The sequence below is a fragment of the Myxocyprinus asiaticus genome, chromosome 42 (assembly GCF_019703515.2).
Source record: "Myxocyprinus asiaticus isolate MX2 ecotype Aquarium Trade chromosome 42, UBuf_Myxa_2, whole genome shotgun sequence".
NCBI lineage: Eukaryota > Metazoa > Chordata > Actinopteri > Cypriniformes > Catostomidae > Myxocyprinus > Myxocyprinus asiaticus.
This window is the reverse complement of record NC_059385.1, coordinates 38,136,967-38,152,441: the sequence shown is the minus strand read 5'-3', so window position 1 is coordinate 38,152,441 and position 15,475 is coordinate 38,136,967. Positions and strand designations below refer to the sequence as shown.

The window sequence follows — 15,475 nt, the reverse complement described above, 5'->3', positions numbered from 1 at the left end:
GAATGTTTTGCATTGAGTTTTGGTAATCCAGTTAATGCTGCCTAAAGAAAAGAAAAGAAAACTCAATTTTATGTTCAAGGTGGAACATGTCTTGTATTACTTTATTATTTAATCACTTTAGTTTCTTTAATACAAAGATATATATTACTGAACCTGCAGAGTTGGGTTCATACTTGATAAACTGACCTGTCGTTCCCGTCAGCCCAGGTCGGGTTGCAGACCTCTAAATCTGCCTAATAAACCTTGTATCATGCTCCCACCAAAAAAAAAACAACACCAAAGTTTCAATTCTGGTGACTTTGAGATACGCATTTATTTATTTTCTTGAGGATGAGTATCATTCATGTAACTATTGGCAAAAGCATTTCTTAACCGTTCAGACAGATGCGTTTTCACACTAAAAAAACAAAACGCACCACAATGAATAGAGCAGAAAGCAGGTGTCTCAAGACGCGTTTTTATCAGTTGAAGAGAGTAAATATTTCTCAGCTCAGTGCGTCCAGGCAGATATTTTTTTCAGATATTTTTTTTTAAGATATTTTTTTTCGCTTTATTTATGAAGGACTTGATTTTCTTTTTCTCCTTACTAATAGCAAGAAAACAAAAATGAAAAAGCCTGTTGGGACTGAGAAGTATCTGCTACTCGGAGAGAGAGAGAGAGAGAGAGAGAGAGAGAGAGATAGAATAATGATAATAGTAGACTTTATTTACTATTGTTAATATATATATATATATATGATATAATATAAAATATGTTCAAAGACCATTTTACTAATACATTGTCCTGTCTGGAACAACTTACCATCCTATTTCTGAGTGCTGTGAATAAGAAAGTTATCTTCCCCTTTTGATTCACTGTACTTAAATGAGTGAAACAACTGATACATACCGGGTCCGTGTCCATTCGCATAATTCGTTTTCTTGTTTTTGTATTCAAAACGGAAAAAACAAATAAAGCGTTCATTTATCACATATTCGACCCTTCTCATGAACATAAAAAAAGAAAAATCTCAGGTCATTTTTTTCATATTTTTATTGTTGTTTTCATCACACTTTGTTCTAATGCATCAAATGGAAAAACAATCAAATCAAAATGAAAAACAAACCATATGAATCCATGTTATCTTCGGTTCATTACATATCTGTTTTTTAATTATAAAAACAGATAACAAAAAAAAACACGACTTGTTTTATTTTTTTTTATTTTCCCTTAAATAAAATAAATAAAAAAAATAAACACAAATTGTTTCATTTTTTTTTTTAAGTAGAGTTCTCAACTTTTTTTTCTAGTTTCTGTTTCACTTTTTCCATTCTGAAAGCTAAAGTGGGAGAGACATAAAAAATAAAAATTAAATCGAAAAAATCACATTTTAACTAATTTCATCAACTCTTGCAAAGGTCACTAGCAGTTGAAATGGGCCACAAAACTAAGACGAATCGTAAGATGAATTCTACGATCTAATTAGGCTTATGATGCTTTTGGGACCCTAGGCCCTGAGCAGTGGGTGTGTATTACTTAATGTTGTGGCTTATCACCGGTCGCTGGCAATGCTTACCCTCAAGGACTGGACACCATATAGTCAACTTGAGTGGACTTGGACTCACAGACACATTCACAGGCTTTGACGAGGATTGTTTTATTTATTACTTATACAGTCTGCATTGCAAATGTATATTTTGTATTGTGTTGGAATCTTCTGTATTTTATTGTATATTTTCTGAATATTTCACATAGTTTTCATGTTAATTATTCTGATGCAGGCATGCAATTCTCTCCTTCGTGCAGATAAATAAACTTTCTGTAGTCTATAATTTTTATAATATACATGCGAGGATGAGTGTGTATATATATATATATATATATATATATATATATATACAGGTGCATCTCAATAAATTAGAATGTTGTGGAAAAGTTCATTTATTTCAGTAATTCAACTCAAATTGTGAAACTCGTGTATTAAATAAATTCAATGCACACAGACTGAAGTAGTTTAAGTCTTTGGTTCTTTTAATTGTGATGATTTTGGCTCACATTTAACAAAAACCCACCAATTCACTATCTCAACAAATTAGAATACATCATAAGACCAATAAAAAAACATTTTTAGTGAATTGTTGGCCTTCTGGAAAGTGTGTTCATTTACTGTATATGTACTCAATACTTGGTAGGGGCTCCTTTTGCTTTAATTACTGCCTCAATTCGGCGTGGCATGGAGGTGATCAGTTTGTGGCACTGCTGAGGTGGTATGGAAGCCCAGGTTTCTTTGACAGTGGCCTTCAGCTCATCTGCATTTTTTGGTCTCTTGTTTCTCATTTTCCTCTTGACAATACCCCATAGATTCTCTATGGGGTTCAGGTCTGGTGAGTTTGCTGGCCAGTCAAGCACACCAACACCATGGTCATTTAACCAACTTTTGGTGCTTTTGGCAGTGTGGGCAGGTGCCAAATCCTGCTGGAAAATGAAATCAGCATCTTTAAAAAGCTGGTCAGCAGAAGGAAGCATGAAGTGCTCCAAAGTTTCTTGGTAAACGGGTGCAGTGACTTTGGTTTTCAAAAAACACAATGGACCAACACCAGCAGATGACATTGCACCCCAAATCATCACAAACTGTGGAAACTTAACACTGAACTTCAAGCAACTTGGGCTATGAGCTTCTCCACCCTTCCACCAGACTCTAGGACCTTGGTTTCCAAATGAAATACAAAACTTGCTCTCATCTGAAAAGAGGACTTTGGAACACTGGGCAACAGTCCAGTTCTTCTTCTCCTTAGCCCAGGTAAGATGCCTCTGACGTTATCTGTGGTTCAGGAGTGGCTTAACAAGAGGAATACGACAACTGTAGCCAAATTCCTTGACATGTCTGTGTGTGGTGGCTCTTGATGCCTTGACCTCAGCCTCAGTCCATTCCTTGTGAAGTTCACCCAAATTCTTGAATCGATTTCGCTTGACAATCCTCATAAGGCTGCGGTTCTCTCGGTTGGTTGTGCATCTTTTTCTTCAACACTTTTTCCTTCCACTCAACTTTCTGTTAACATGCTTGGATACAGCACTCTGTGCACAGCCAGCTTCTTTGGCAATGAATGTTTGTGGCTTACCCTCCTTGTGAAAGGTGTCAATGATTGTCTTCTGGACAACTGTCAGATCAGCAGTCTTCCCCCATGATTGTGTAGCCTAGTGAACCAAACTGAGAGACCATTTTGAAGGCTCAGGAAACCTTTGCAGGTGTTTTGAGTTGATTAGCTGATTGGCATGTCACCATATTCTAATTTTTTGAGATAGTGAATTGGTGGGTTTTTGTTAAATGTGAGCAAAATCATCACAATTAAAAGAACCAAAGACTTAAACTACTTCAGTCTGTGTGCATTGAATTTATTTAATACACGAGTTTCACAATTTGAGTTGAATTACTGAAATAAATGAACTTTTCCACGACATTCTAATTTATTGAGATGCACCTGTATATATATATATATATATATATATATATATACACTCTGAGGGAGGAGTTGAAAAGTTCGATGGTCATAAAAGGAATGACTTCCTGTGGCCTCTGCAATACTAATCCTCTAAATTCCATCAAAATGGATATCAACTGTGTACCTGATAATGTGCCCCCTGCTGGCATAGCCCTAAATTAAATTAATCAGTGGCGGAAAAGGAGGCAGTTTTGTCTCGATGAAAATAATTTAAGTCATAAAATTGCAATCCAAATATTTTATTTTATAGGCTACACAAAAAAAAAAAAAAAGAATGGAAAGGACAAAGAAATAAGAGGATCCTTGGCATGTCAAATAGTGGTAGCATAGAGTCTATAAGTGGGTAGGCAACTCCCCTAGGCTTACAGAAATGGTTTAACCCTTGTGCTCAGCAGCCAGTGGGAACTTACAACACTCATCTGTTCAAACTGGACAAGTGGCCAAATGGCTCAGAAGCTTTGTCTCTAGATTTAGCAACTTTTTGACCCCCTTAGCGAGTAAAAGAGCCATCTAGCGACTAGTGACAATTTTAGCAACTTTAGCGACATTCTTTCACATCTGGCGACACAAAAAACATCAGCTCTATTGTGAATGATGTCTCATTTTTCTCTCTGTTCTAGTGTCCCCCTGTGTTTCAAGTAATATGTCTGATCTGCATGCCATCAGGAGTTGGATTTACATGCATACGGATGTTCTATCAAATGACTGATGAGCTGATGTGTTGCTGGTATTTGTTGACAAACTCAACCTCAATTCAAAAATAAAATAAATAAAAAGAAAATAAAAGTTAGCCTGCATAGATCATTGAGAAATGATCTAGCATGGCGAGAGAGAGAGACGGATATGATCTGATCTATAATAAAGTATAGAGATAACTGATATGAACAGATGAGGTGTCACTGTCAAAAAGTCATTGTGACACAGTAACACTGGCACATAAACACTGATGGTTCAGCATCACACAACAGATATGTTAAAAAAAAAAAAAAAGATATATTACATATAAAAGATATATAACAGCTCAACGTGAGGCATTATAAGGCATCAATGTTTAAAAAGAAATAATAAAAACATCTCAACACTACACCACTGCCTTCCCATGGTTGCTATTGCTAGGATCATTTTGGACTTTGTCATTGTTCAATAATGCAGTTTAATTACAAAACAAAATAAATAAATAGAAATCCCCCACTGTCTGAATGTTTGACAAGTTCAGTTAGTGATGGCTAAATGATTAGTAGTAAAATACTAACTGTTAAATCATTAGTTCAATTAAAAAAAGCATATGGTACACCTTTAAAGAATTGCCGTCTTACCTAATAAATGACATCATCACGTGATTTATATAATTTTAGCGACATTCCAGTGAGCCTTTGGCGACTTCTCATGAGAAATAGTTGGTAACACTGTCAGAAATATGTGAAATTGACCTCTGAGATCACACGTTGATGAGAGAGGTCAACAGAGAATGGCCAGACTGGTTTGAACTGACAAAGTCTACGGTAACTCAGATAACCACTCTGTACAATTGTGCTGAGAAGAATAGTATCTCAGGATCACCCTTCCTCATGGGCAGATCGATGGACTGTTTCACTGTTGTTCAGTTCAGTTCAATTCATTTCAAATATATTTACTGGTGTTTCATCAATTTTGGGCACTTTTAACACTGGATTTCTAAAAAGAAAAGTCTCGTAAAAACTTTTTCCACACTCACACTGATATCACTGGTTGACAAATGGAATAAACTAGTGATCATTTCTCACACAGACACCACGGTCAGTTTCATTAAACACTGCAGACAGAAATCTTCTATATCTGCACTTTTCTTTCCTCACTGGAGGTTATTTTGAATGCACAAAGAAAAGTCATGAAACATTTATGACTAACTGTCTTATAGTATAAGAGCATTTTTATTGATATTAAGAACATACAATTTAATGCACATAAGAATCTAAGCAGTAACACTCACAAGAATCACAGTGTTCCTGTTTATAAGCTCATTATTTTAAAGATGTCACAGTCAACTAAAGCCTCATTTATAAAGGAATATGAAAAAAGTCACCCAAAAGACTTTTTGAAGTATTTCATTTGACAAAACAACCCCAGAAGACAATCACTGACATTCTGTCAAACATTTTTAAACAGAGAGTTCACATTTACATTTTAGCACTAAATATTATCTCCAAAGTAAAATAGTAAAGCAAAATGAAATGAATTAGAGTGTAAATGTTTGTATCCATCATCTCGTCACTTTTCTGAATCAAGAGAACTGAACCACACGAATCATCTCAGGACTTCAAAAACAAAGAACTACTCACAGAAATAAATGGACAAATTTACAAAGTAATAAAGATTTTCATGAAAAATTCAAGTTTTATATCAAACATGGTGAAATTTTGTGGCTCCACAGACGACAGGTGAGATGATGATGATGATGATTCAGTCTTCATTCAGAACATAAAGAGAAATAAAAAACAGGTTTAAAAAAACTAAAGAAACATTAAGATATAGAAAAAAAACTACAACACACACAGTCTTGTACCTTCGTAGTTAGTGCAGATGAAGTTGAGTTTGTGAGTTTGAGGAAGGCTGATCCATCGCTGATCTCCTCCAGACTGAACTGCTCCAACTCTCGGTCCACCATTGCAATCTTCCTGTCCTGTCCCGTTACCTGCAGCCCATTTCTGATAACACAAGATCTGTCCATTCACCCAGAACCACAGGCCCAGAGTGCAGGAGTGACGGAGACCCATCCACACCGCTGCAGTCGAGGCGATTCACTCTGATCACTCCCATGAGTCTCTGAACAGACGGTCCAGACTCCAGACATCCCTCCATCAGTTCTGATCTTCTCAATCTGTTGATTCTCAGTCTGGTTCCTCACACTGACCAGATCTGTGTGATGATCTCTGCAGAAACTCTGAGCATCTCTCCAAATCACTGACTGATTAACAGGGATGTATCCTTTACTGCTGTCTTTTTAACAAAATAAACAGCTCTCACTGCTTTTCATTTACAATGATTAAAAGACAAATTAAATAATAAAGTAATTTACATTTTTAGTATTTCTCACTACTACAATTTTCCAAAAATAAAAGCAAATAAAGCACTTATTGTATGTTTGATCAAAACAACATTTACACACATTAAATGATAATAATGTTTAGTGTTTTAAGAGATAAACAGATTGTGTTCAGCACATAATTCACACTGCAGGCTGCTGCACTCACCATTGTAACATATGAATTTCAAGTGTTGTGTGCTGTGAGTACAATTATAATCAAACCATCCTCCAGAATTCATATTACCACAGTCTACATCTTCATTTGGTTGTCCCTGTGCCAAGTTACGATACTGTGAATCACTTCCTGTGTAGAACGCAGGGTCACCCAGAGACCATTTCCATGTCTTAATGTTTGTCTTGTGCAGTCCGATCCAGACAAACTGAACCTGATCATCATTCACACTCTTCAGCAGCTCTTCGATGTCATTCTTGTTGTTGATGGTGACCATTTCTGTGTAATTCTCTCTGCAGTATCTCTGAGCTGCAGTCCAGCTCAACTTCTGATTCACAAAGTGATACTGACGTGGAACACATGCAGATAAACTGAAAACAGCTGAGAAGAGAAAAATATCAGTACAAACTCACACAATTCACAGGATGATACTGATTCCCATATAAAAGAAAAACACAGTGATACACACACTCACCCGAGAGAATAAGAGTGATAAATGTATTTCGCTCCATTTCTGAGATACAGATGATAACATTTCAGATATGAAAGAATTCAGGGATTAGTTCAAGATATATGAAACACACACACACACACATTAACAATCATATGATGCTATAACCATAAAACAATCATGAATAAAGTCGTGTGAGTAAAGAACAGGTGTGTTTTAATTAAGATCATGAGAGTTTCTCTTACTCTAGTTGTGTCTGTTTCTTTATTCCTGTGTGTCTCTTTCTGATATTCTGGATCTGTTCTTCAATCAAGTGTGCATGTGACTTTATTGTGTTTCTTCCTCTGAGTATTTTTCCTCTCTAAACAAATGACTCTTTGTTCTGATGATGACCTGTAGGCATGTGTATGTGTGTTTTATCATGTTAAAGCTTGAATCTCAGGTTGCTTGATTTGAATATGAAAGATAAAGAGTGTGAATGTGTGTTTTTTTACTGGCAACAAAATTCAAAACATCTACAGATATTCATCAGGTAACCATAGTAACCATAGGATCAAGCAAAGAAATGATAAATAAAAAACTCCCTGATTTGTGTATTTCCTCTTAAAATGTCCGAACATCACCTACAGTTTGTGTGGACAGTCCTCATGGGGAAAACGACTTCACAAATATATAAAATAATGTCTTCATGAAAATGTAAAGTGCATTTGGGTTTGTGTGAGGGTTAGGGTTAAGGGGTCATGTTAGTCCTCAACATGTGGCCTGCAACATAAACACTTTTAATAATAACTGTTTTTCATCCAATTAAACAAATGAAAAGATTGTGATGAAAATTAGTGATGCAATTATTGAGCGTCCTTGTCACATAAAAACATTTTATAATGATCAGATTAATTTTCAGACATGTGCAGACTATATGTTAATGTGTATCGAGTGAGACTGACTCTAAAATTCTGCTTCTCTTTTAAGTTGAACATGTAAGCGTTTGCTTTGATTCTGAAACAAACCCCTCCATCTTGCTTTTGTTTAGGATTTAGTCTTCCAATAAATACTTGAAATCTTTTTGGTGACAACCCAGCTAGCCAAACTACGTGACTGTTACGTAACTATAACGTAATATGATTAACAAACTTTCGTTTTGGCAACATAACTGGTCACGTCGTGACATTCCTGGATTCATCGCCACAATGTTACATTGTGACGTTGTGGCAATGTTGTGGATCAATAGTTGTGTGTTGGTAACCAGTTGGTAATTTTTGCTTTTAAATGCAGTAGATTAATTTAATTTATGTCCTCATTTGCCCAACACTAATTTAAAGGCGATTTAAACAGTTGTGTATCTTGTAGGATTATCCACGAATGAAGCCATCAAATGTACACAACACCACATTCCACAGATCGCGGAGAGCCCCCACCAAACCATTAGAGAGTCATAAAAACCTAAATGGCTGAAGGAGATGTCTCTACCATGCTGCTTAATCTCAAACTAGAGTTTGTAATGACAGAGCTGACCCATATGGACAACCCTTCTTTGTTCCACAAACTTAAACCCTCTGTAAGACCAAATGGCCAAGTAAGACCTTGTGACCTTAAATGCATAAATCTGCGGCCATAACAGACATTCTCTCTTAGCTCAGCAAGACCTTCTGAACTTCCATACAGAGATAAAACAGGCTTCACTTTGAAAGATTTCCTTGCAAAGACCCTCAGATTTGCACGATTCTAATACTGAGACATTTCATCTTAATCCAGGAATATTTCAGTACTTTACTAAGTTAACCTTCTAAAATGTACAGAATGCATTTGGACTGAAATATACACCATACCTAGCCTGGCTAGATAATCTGAAAATTACTTTGACCTGTGATTATTTTATAACTGATAAATTAATGATTATAGCCTGATGTACCTTTTTAAAATATGTGTGGTGATTTGTAATCACTTCTAACTAACAAATCGATGATTATAATCGTCAGTCTTGTATGATTCATCTCATTCTACTAAGAATGGTAACTATTCAAGGTATAATATTTATGAAAGTGTTTCATGTTTGGTATGTAAATGTTTGCTTGTTTACGTAGAGAATTGTGATGACAACAAATTTCATGTCTTTTGCAGTGTTTTCAAGATATAAAAGTTCATGATTAAACATTCACTATTTTGAGTGGGAATTCTCCACACAAAGGACTGTAAGTCACTTTTGAAAAGGACAGACCAGCTGACCATGTGACTTTGAACAGCCACTTCTGATTGGCTCAGAACACCTTTTGGGGTGCGGCCAAATTCAGTTCAAAAGGTCCTAAACAGGAAGAACTACTCTACTCTTCGGCGCTTGCTGCTTCCAGATCCTCTGTGCCGTGTAGAGTCCGAGTAAGGCCACTAAGTCCCAAAGAAGCCTCTCACTCTCTGCTCTACAATCCAGACACCCAAGAGGAGTGGCGAGTCCTTCTTGCAGAAGGCTTCGCTTCATTCTAGACAATAACTATCCGATCATAACCGAGGTCCAAAACATAGACGGAACGAACATTCGACAAAGAACCAAGCGACACAAGGAAACGCAACGACACGCAAGTACATCTCCAGACTTTTGCTCAAAGTGCAGGTGTATTAGTTAAATACTTTGGGTAATCCGATTGCAAATCGATGTAGACTCAAAGAAGGATAGATGGTTCTTCCCAGCAAACAGGGGACGTCCCCTGGACATTTGGTCCGCTTTGTAACGTTCGCTGGCGGACATTCCGAGAACATTCCGAATGTTCGCCACAAGTCCAATTTTCGTCCGGGCCAGAGTTTGCGACCGTCCCTCACCTGACATTTCCATAACAACACTTGCTAAATCCATTCGCCCATGTGTTCCCTTTTATCATCAGACCTGACACCTTACAACTCAAAGGAAAAATTTTACTAAAATATAAACCCATATTAGATTTAACCATAAGGAATGTGAATATTCTTTAAAAACATCCCTTAAATTAACTGTGATAATGGATTTTATGCAGAAACCATGTTTTGTTTTGCAGATTGACATTACTATGGTTATGGTTGCTATGGTTTTATTAATACAAATAATAGTTACTATGGAACAAATATTATTTTCCTTAATATTGGTTTAGAAACTACTCAATATTCCATAAACCATGGACTTTATATTGATCCTTTACTTATTATATTACAAAGATCCCAATTAACCTGCTTATATTTGTACTATAATAATTCTATTGTATTTACATGGTGTCAAATCTTTTATTTATTTTAATTTTTTCATTAAATAATTTTTCCCACCATTACTATATATGACTTTTATATATTGTCAATTAAACGTGTGCTTCATAATCTAAATCACAGTGCACATATCCTTGTAATAGTGAAAGAATCCACCATTGTGAAGTTATATTTTAACTGATTAAATATAAAGTGCCAATACTGATACATTTATTTTGATTAATATGACACAGTGTGTATAAGTGGTTCTTTTTCATGCGGAGTCTTTGCATGCTCTGATATATGAAGTACTGTGAAATAAATAATTGTCGTCATAGCAAATATCCACACAAGCACATTAAATCAAGGAAAAACAAACTTGAATGTACGACTACAGCCCAAATGGAAAACTCCTAAGACTTTTATTATTGCTAAGGGTTCAAAATGCAAGTAAAAAGAAATGCAGAATGACAGTTGCTGAATCAGATGCAAGCAATGACAGCAAATGAAGGAGAGGCCAAACAGGATGGAAACGAGTCCAATGCTGAAATTGCTGGAAAAGAAAAATGAATAATAATAATAATAATTGTATTTATTTATCACATGTTATACATTTGCACATATACAGTGAAATTCTTTTTTTTTTTTCACATATCCCAGCTAAGCTGGGGTCAGAGTGCAGGGTCAGCCATGTTACAGCGCCCCTGGAGCAGATAGGGTCAAGGGCCTTGCTCAAGGGCCCAACAGTGGCATCTTGGCGGTGCTGGGGCTTGAACTGACCTTCTGATCAGTAACCCAGAGCCTTAACCGCTGAGCCACCACTGCCCCGGATACAGGTAAGACATACATCCTCATGTAAACTTGAACTGTATCACATTCTACACCCATCTTTTAAACTGGCAAACTGTTGGTCAGGCTGCAACATAAGGTGATTTTTTTTCCCTAAATAATAATAATAATAAAGAATAACAGTTTCATGCAGAATATTGGGTGGAAATATAATTGTCCCCTAAATATATTTTCAGAATTATCTGTAAGCCCAAATATTTCTTATTTTCTCAAATAGGATTCTCACCTGTAAAAGGATACAAGCTTGACAAAATGTCACTCACAGTGCCCCCGTGACTCCAGTTCCATATGGCTTATAAACGTCATGGTTACTGGTGTAACCTCCGTTCCCTGATGGAGGGAACAAGACGTTGGTGTCGATGTAGTGACACTAGGGGTCACTCTTGGGAGCCCGAGACACCTCTGGTCTTTGATAAAAGGCCAATGAAATTTAGCGAGTGGTATTTGCATGCCACTCCCCCAGACATACGGGTATAAAAGGAGCTGGTATGCAACCACTCATTCAGGTTTTACGCTGAGGAGCCGATATAAGGTCCGGCCATTTCAGCGGGTAGTTCAGCGTTGTGGCAGGAGGGACCAACATCTCGTTCCCTCCATCAGGGAACGGAGGTTACACCAGTAACCATGACGTTCCCTATCTGTCACTCACTCGACGTTGGTGTCGATGTAGTGACACTAGGGGTCCCTATAAAAAACGCCACAAGGCTGAACGGTGTTACGTGAACTGGAGGTGTGTGGTGGGCAGACTTGCTGTGTGCCTCATAGCCAGCACACCAGGTCAACACATAACCTCCCCCAACACAGTTATGAGTGTCAAACGGCCCTTTTTGGGGACAAGTCGACTACCCAAAGATAGAGACAGGCTTAACCTTTTGAGAAAGAAGGTCCTTCCTCAGGGGAATTTGCCAGGGGGGAGCTGTCGCAAGGAGCGTGAGGTCCAAGCACCACCTCTGGGCGGGCCAGTAGGGTGCTACCAGGACAACCTGCTCCTCGTCCTCCTTGACCTTGCACAGGGTCTGTGCAAGCAGGCTCACTGGGGGAAACGCATATTTGCGAATGCCAGGGGGCCAGCTGTGTGCCAGCACGTCTATGCCGAGGGAGGCCTCGGTCAGGGCGTAAAAGAGTGGGCAGTGGGGAGGATTCTTGGGAGACGAACAGGTGCACCTGTGCCTGTCGGATCGACTCCAAATCAGCTGGACCACCTGAAGGTGGAGTCTCCACTCTCCCCTGAGTGTAACCTGTTGTGACGCCGCGTCCGCTGTAGTGTTGAGGTTGCCCGGGATGTGAGTGGCTTGCAGTGACTTGCAGTGCTGCTGACTCCGTTGGAGGAGACGGCGGGCGAGTTGTGACATACAACGAGAGTGCAAACCACCTTGGCGGTTGACATATGCTACCGTTGTCGTGTTGTCTGTCTGAACACGTGCTTGCCCTGGATCAACGGCCGAAACCTCCGCAGGGCGAGCAGAATTGCCAACAACTCGAGGCAGTTGATGTGACAATGCAGTCGCGGACCCGTCCAGAGGCTGGCGGCTGCGTGCCCGTTGCAAACGTGCCCCAGCCCGTTTTGGAGGCATCTGTCGTGACCACGACGTGCCTGGGGACCAGTTCTAGAGGAACATCTGCCCGTAGGAACAAGAGGTCGGTCCAAGGGCTGAAAATATGGCGACAGACCAACATGATGGCCATGCGGTGTGTCCCGTGGCACCATGGCCGTCTCGGGACTCGAGTCTGGAGCCAGTGCTGAAGCGGCCTCATATGCATCAACCCGAGCGGGGTGGCCACCGCCGAGGATGCCATATGCCCCAGGAGCCTCTGAAGAAGTTTCAGTGGAACCGCTGTTCCCTGTTTCAATGCCTTCAAACAGGCCAGCACCGACTGAGCTTACTCGTTAGTAAGGCGTGCCGTCAAGAAGACCGAGTCCAACTCCAAACCGAGAAAAGAGATGCTCTGAACTGGGAGGAGCTTGCTCTTTTCCCAGTTGACCCGAAGCCCTAGTCGTCCCTTTGTTTGCACAAAACGTCTCGAGAGTGAGCTAGAATTAGCCAGTCATCGAGATAGTTGAGAACGCAAATGCCCACCTCCTTAACGGGGCAAGGGCAGCCTTGGCGACCTTCATAAAGACGCGAGGAGACTGGGACAGGCCGAAAGGGAGGACTTTGTACTGATACACCTGAACCTCGAACACGAACCGAAGGAAGGGTCTGTGTCAAGGAAGGATCAAGGCGTGGAAGTACGCATCCTTCAGGTCTACCGCCGCGAACCAATCTTGATGCCGGACGCTTGCCAGAATGCGTTTTTGCGTCAGCATCTTGAACGGGAGTCTGTGTAAAGCCTAGTTCAGAACTCACAGGCCCAAGATTGGCCTCAACCCACCACCTTTTTTCGGTACGATGAAGTAGAAGTTGAAAAAACCCCTTCTTCATCTCGGCTGGAGGGACAGGTTCTATCGCGCCCTTCCGTAGGAGGGTAGCGATCTCCACGCAAGGTAGCAGCATTTTCGTTTTTCACCAAGGTGAAGTGGACATCGCTGAACCTGGGCGGATGCCCGGCGAAGTGTATCGTGCAGCCGAGTCGGACGGTCCGGACCAGCCCTCCTGACGGATTGGAAAGCGCAAGCCATGCGTCCAAGTTCTGCGCTAGGGAGACCAAAGAGACAATGTCATCAGATGTACCGGCAGGTGGGGCCTCGCGGCGGGGCGGAGCTCGAGGTGCCACACCACGTCGTGGCCGTGCTGAGTCTAAGGACATCGAAGCACTTACCTGGCTCCTTGTGACCACCCCCAGAACAGCCTGGGACAGGGGAAGAAGAGGCCTGTCCTCGTGACCCTTGGAGACTGTCACATCGGGGGTGGATTTGTGCCACAGCTGGGCGCTCAGGGGCGGGAGACCGCCGCTGGAGCGCCAAACCTGCCAAATGGTGTGGTGGACGGTGGTCGTGATGATGGCTGTACACACCGGATACGTGACCCAGGGAACAAGGAAACCGCTCTTGCTGAGCTCTTGAGTACTGCAGCCACTTGGGCATGCAGCGCAATTAAATGCAAAAGGTAACAAAAAGATGAAGATCTGCTTACCAGCTCCAGAGCAGCGGGTTTCGTTGTCCCTGGGTCGCCCGTCTCAAAGGCGCTTTGAAGCCTTTCACGGGTTCTAGGCGGCCGCGAGATGGGTGGCATCTGCTTCCTGCGGTGGGCTCCACGCCGGGGCCGGGCCGAATGGGCGGGCTGCGGTGGAGCCGGTGCAGTCACCGCAGGGGGACGCCCTTGGCGATGATTAGATGGGGTGCGGGATCTTGAGCCGCGCCGGGGCAGGATATGCCGGCTAGCATCCATCTACTGCTCTACCATTGAGAACTGCTGGGCAAAGTCCTCGACAGTGTCGCCGAATAGGCCCGCCTGGGAAATGGGGGCAGCAAGGAATAGTGTCTTGTCGGCCTCACCAATCTCGACCAGGTTGAGCCAAAGGTGGCGCTCCTGGACCACTACTGTGGCCATCGTCCGCCCGAGAGACCGCGCCATGACCTCCGTCGCTCGGAGAGCGAGGTCGGTCGCCGAGCGCAGTTCCTGCATCAATCCCGGGGCGGAAATATCCTCGTGCAGTTCCTTTAGAGCCTTGGAGGACTTGCAGGAGAGCCATGGCGTGCAGGGTGGAGGCGGCTTGTCCAGCGGCACCGTAGGCCTTGGCCGTCAGAGACGACGTAAACCTACAGGCCTTGGACGGGGGCTTTGGGCACCCGCACCAGGTGGCGGCGCTCTGCGGGCATAGATGCACTGCGACTTTATCCACCAGGGGATTGCCAAATAGCCCTTGCCCGCCCCACCATCGAGGGTAGTGAGGGCGGGGAAGCTGAAAAGATCGGGACTGGGCAGTAAAAAGTGCCTCCCGCGACCTTGTCAGCTCTTCATGCACTTCCGGGAAGAAAGGAACGGGGGCGGGGCGTGGCTTTGAGTTGCGCCGTGAGCCCAGGAACCAATCACCGAGCCACGAGGGTTCAGGGAAGAGTGGTGAAATCCACTCTAACTGACGCTCGTGGCTGCCCGGGAAAGCATGTCATCATCTCCGCGTCAGCCTGTGACTGGGCAATCGACCCCGAAGGGAGGAGCCCAGCTGAGGCTTCCGACTGGACGAGCCAGCTCTCCGATGCTGTGCTCGAGAGCTCATCACTTTCACGGGCTCCGAATAAGAGGTCGAACTCGCCGTGAGACGAGCCGGCGGACTCACCCGGAAGCCCGACCGGGGCAGACGAGCATGCTGGTGAATG

General features: G+C 41.7%; 2 protein-coding genes across 2 annotated transcripts in view; one reads left to right on the top strand and one right to left on the bottom strand.

Moving 5' to 3' along the window:
• LOC127432701 (ribonuclease inhibitor-like) overlaps nucleotides 1–15,475 on the top strand; it is a 275,817-nt gene that overhangs the window by 196,194 nt on the left and 64,148 nt on the right. The gene's annotated exons all lie outside the window — the stretch shown is intronic.
• LOC127432468 (macrophage mannose receptor 1-like) lies at nucleotides 5,373–7,321 on the bottom strand. The gene is made up of 4 exons (XM_051683583.1): nucleotides 7,192–7,321; nucleotides 6,711–7,097; nucleotides 6,023–6,456; nucleotides 5,373–5,924 (listed from the first exon to the last, which is right to left on the bottom strand). Exons 1-3 carry the CDS (start codon nucleotides 7,226–7,228, stop codon nucleotides 6,188–6,190), a joined length of 693 nt encoding a protein of 230 aa, XP_051539543.1. The 5' UTR covers nucleotides 7,229–7,321; the 3' UTR covers nucleotides 5,373–5,924; nucleotides 6,023–6,187.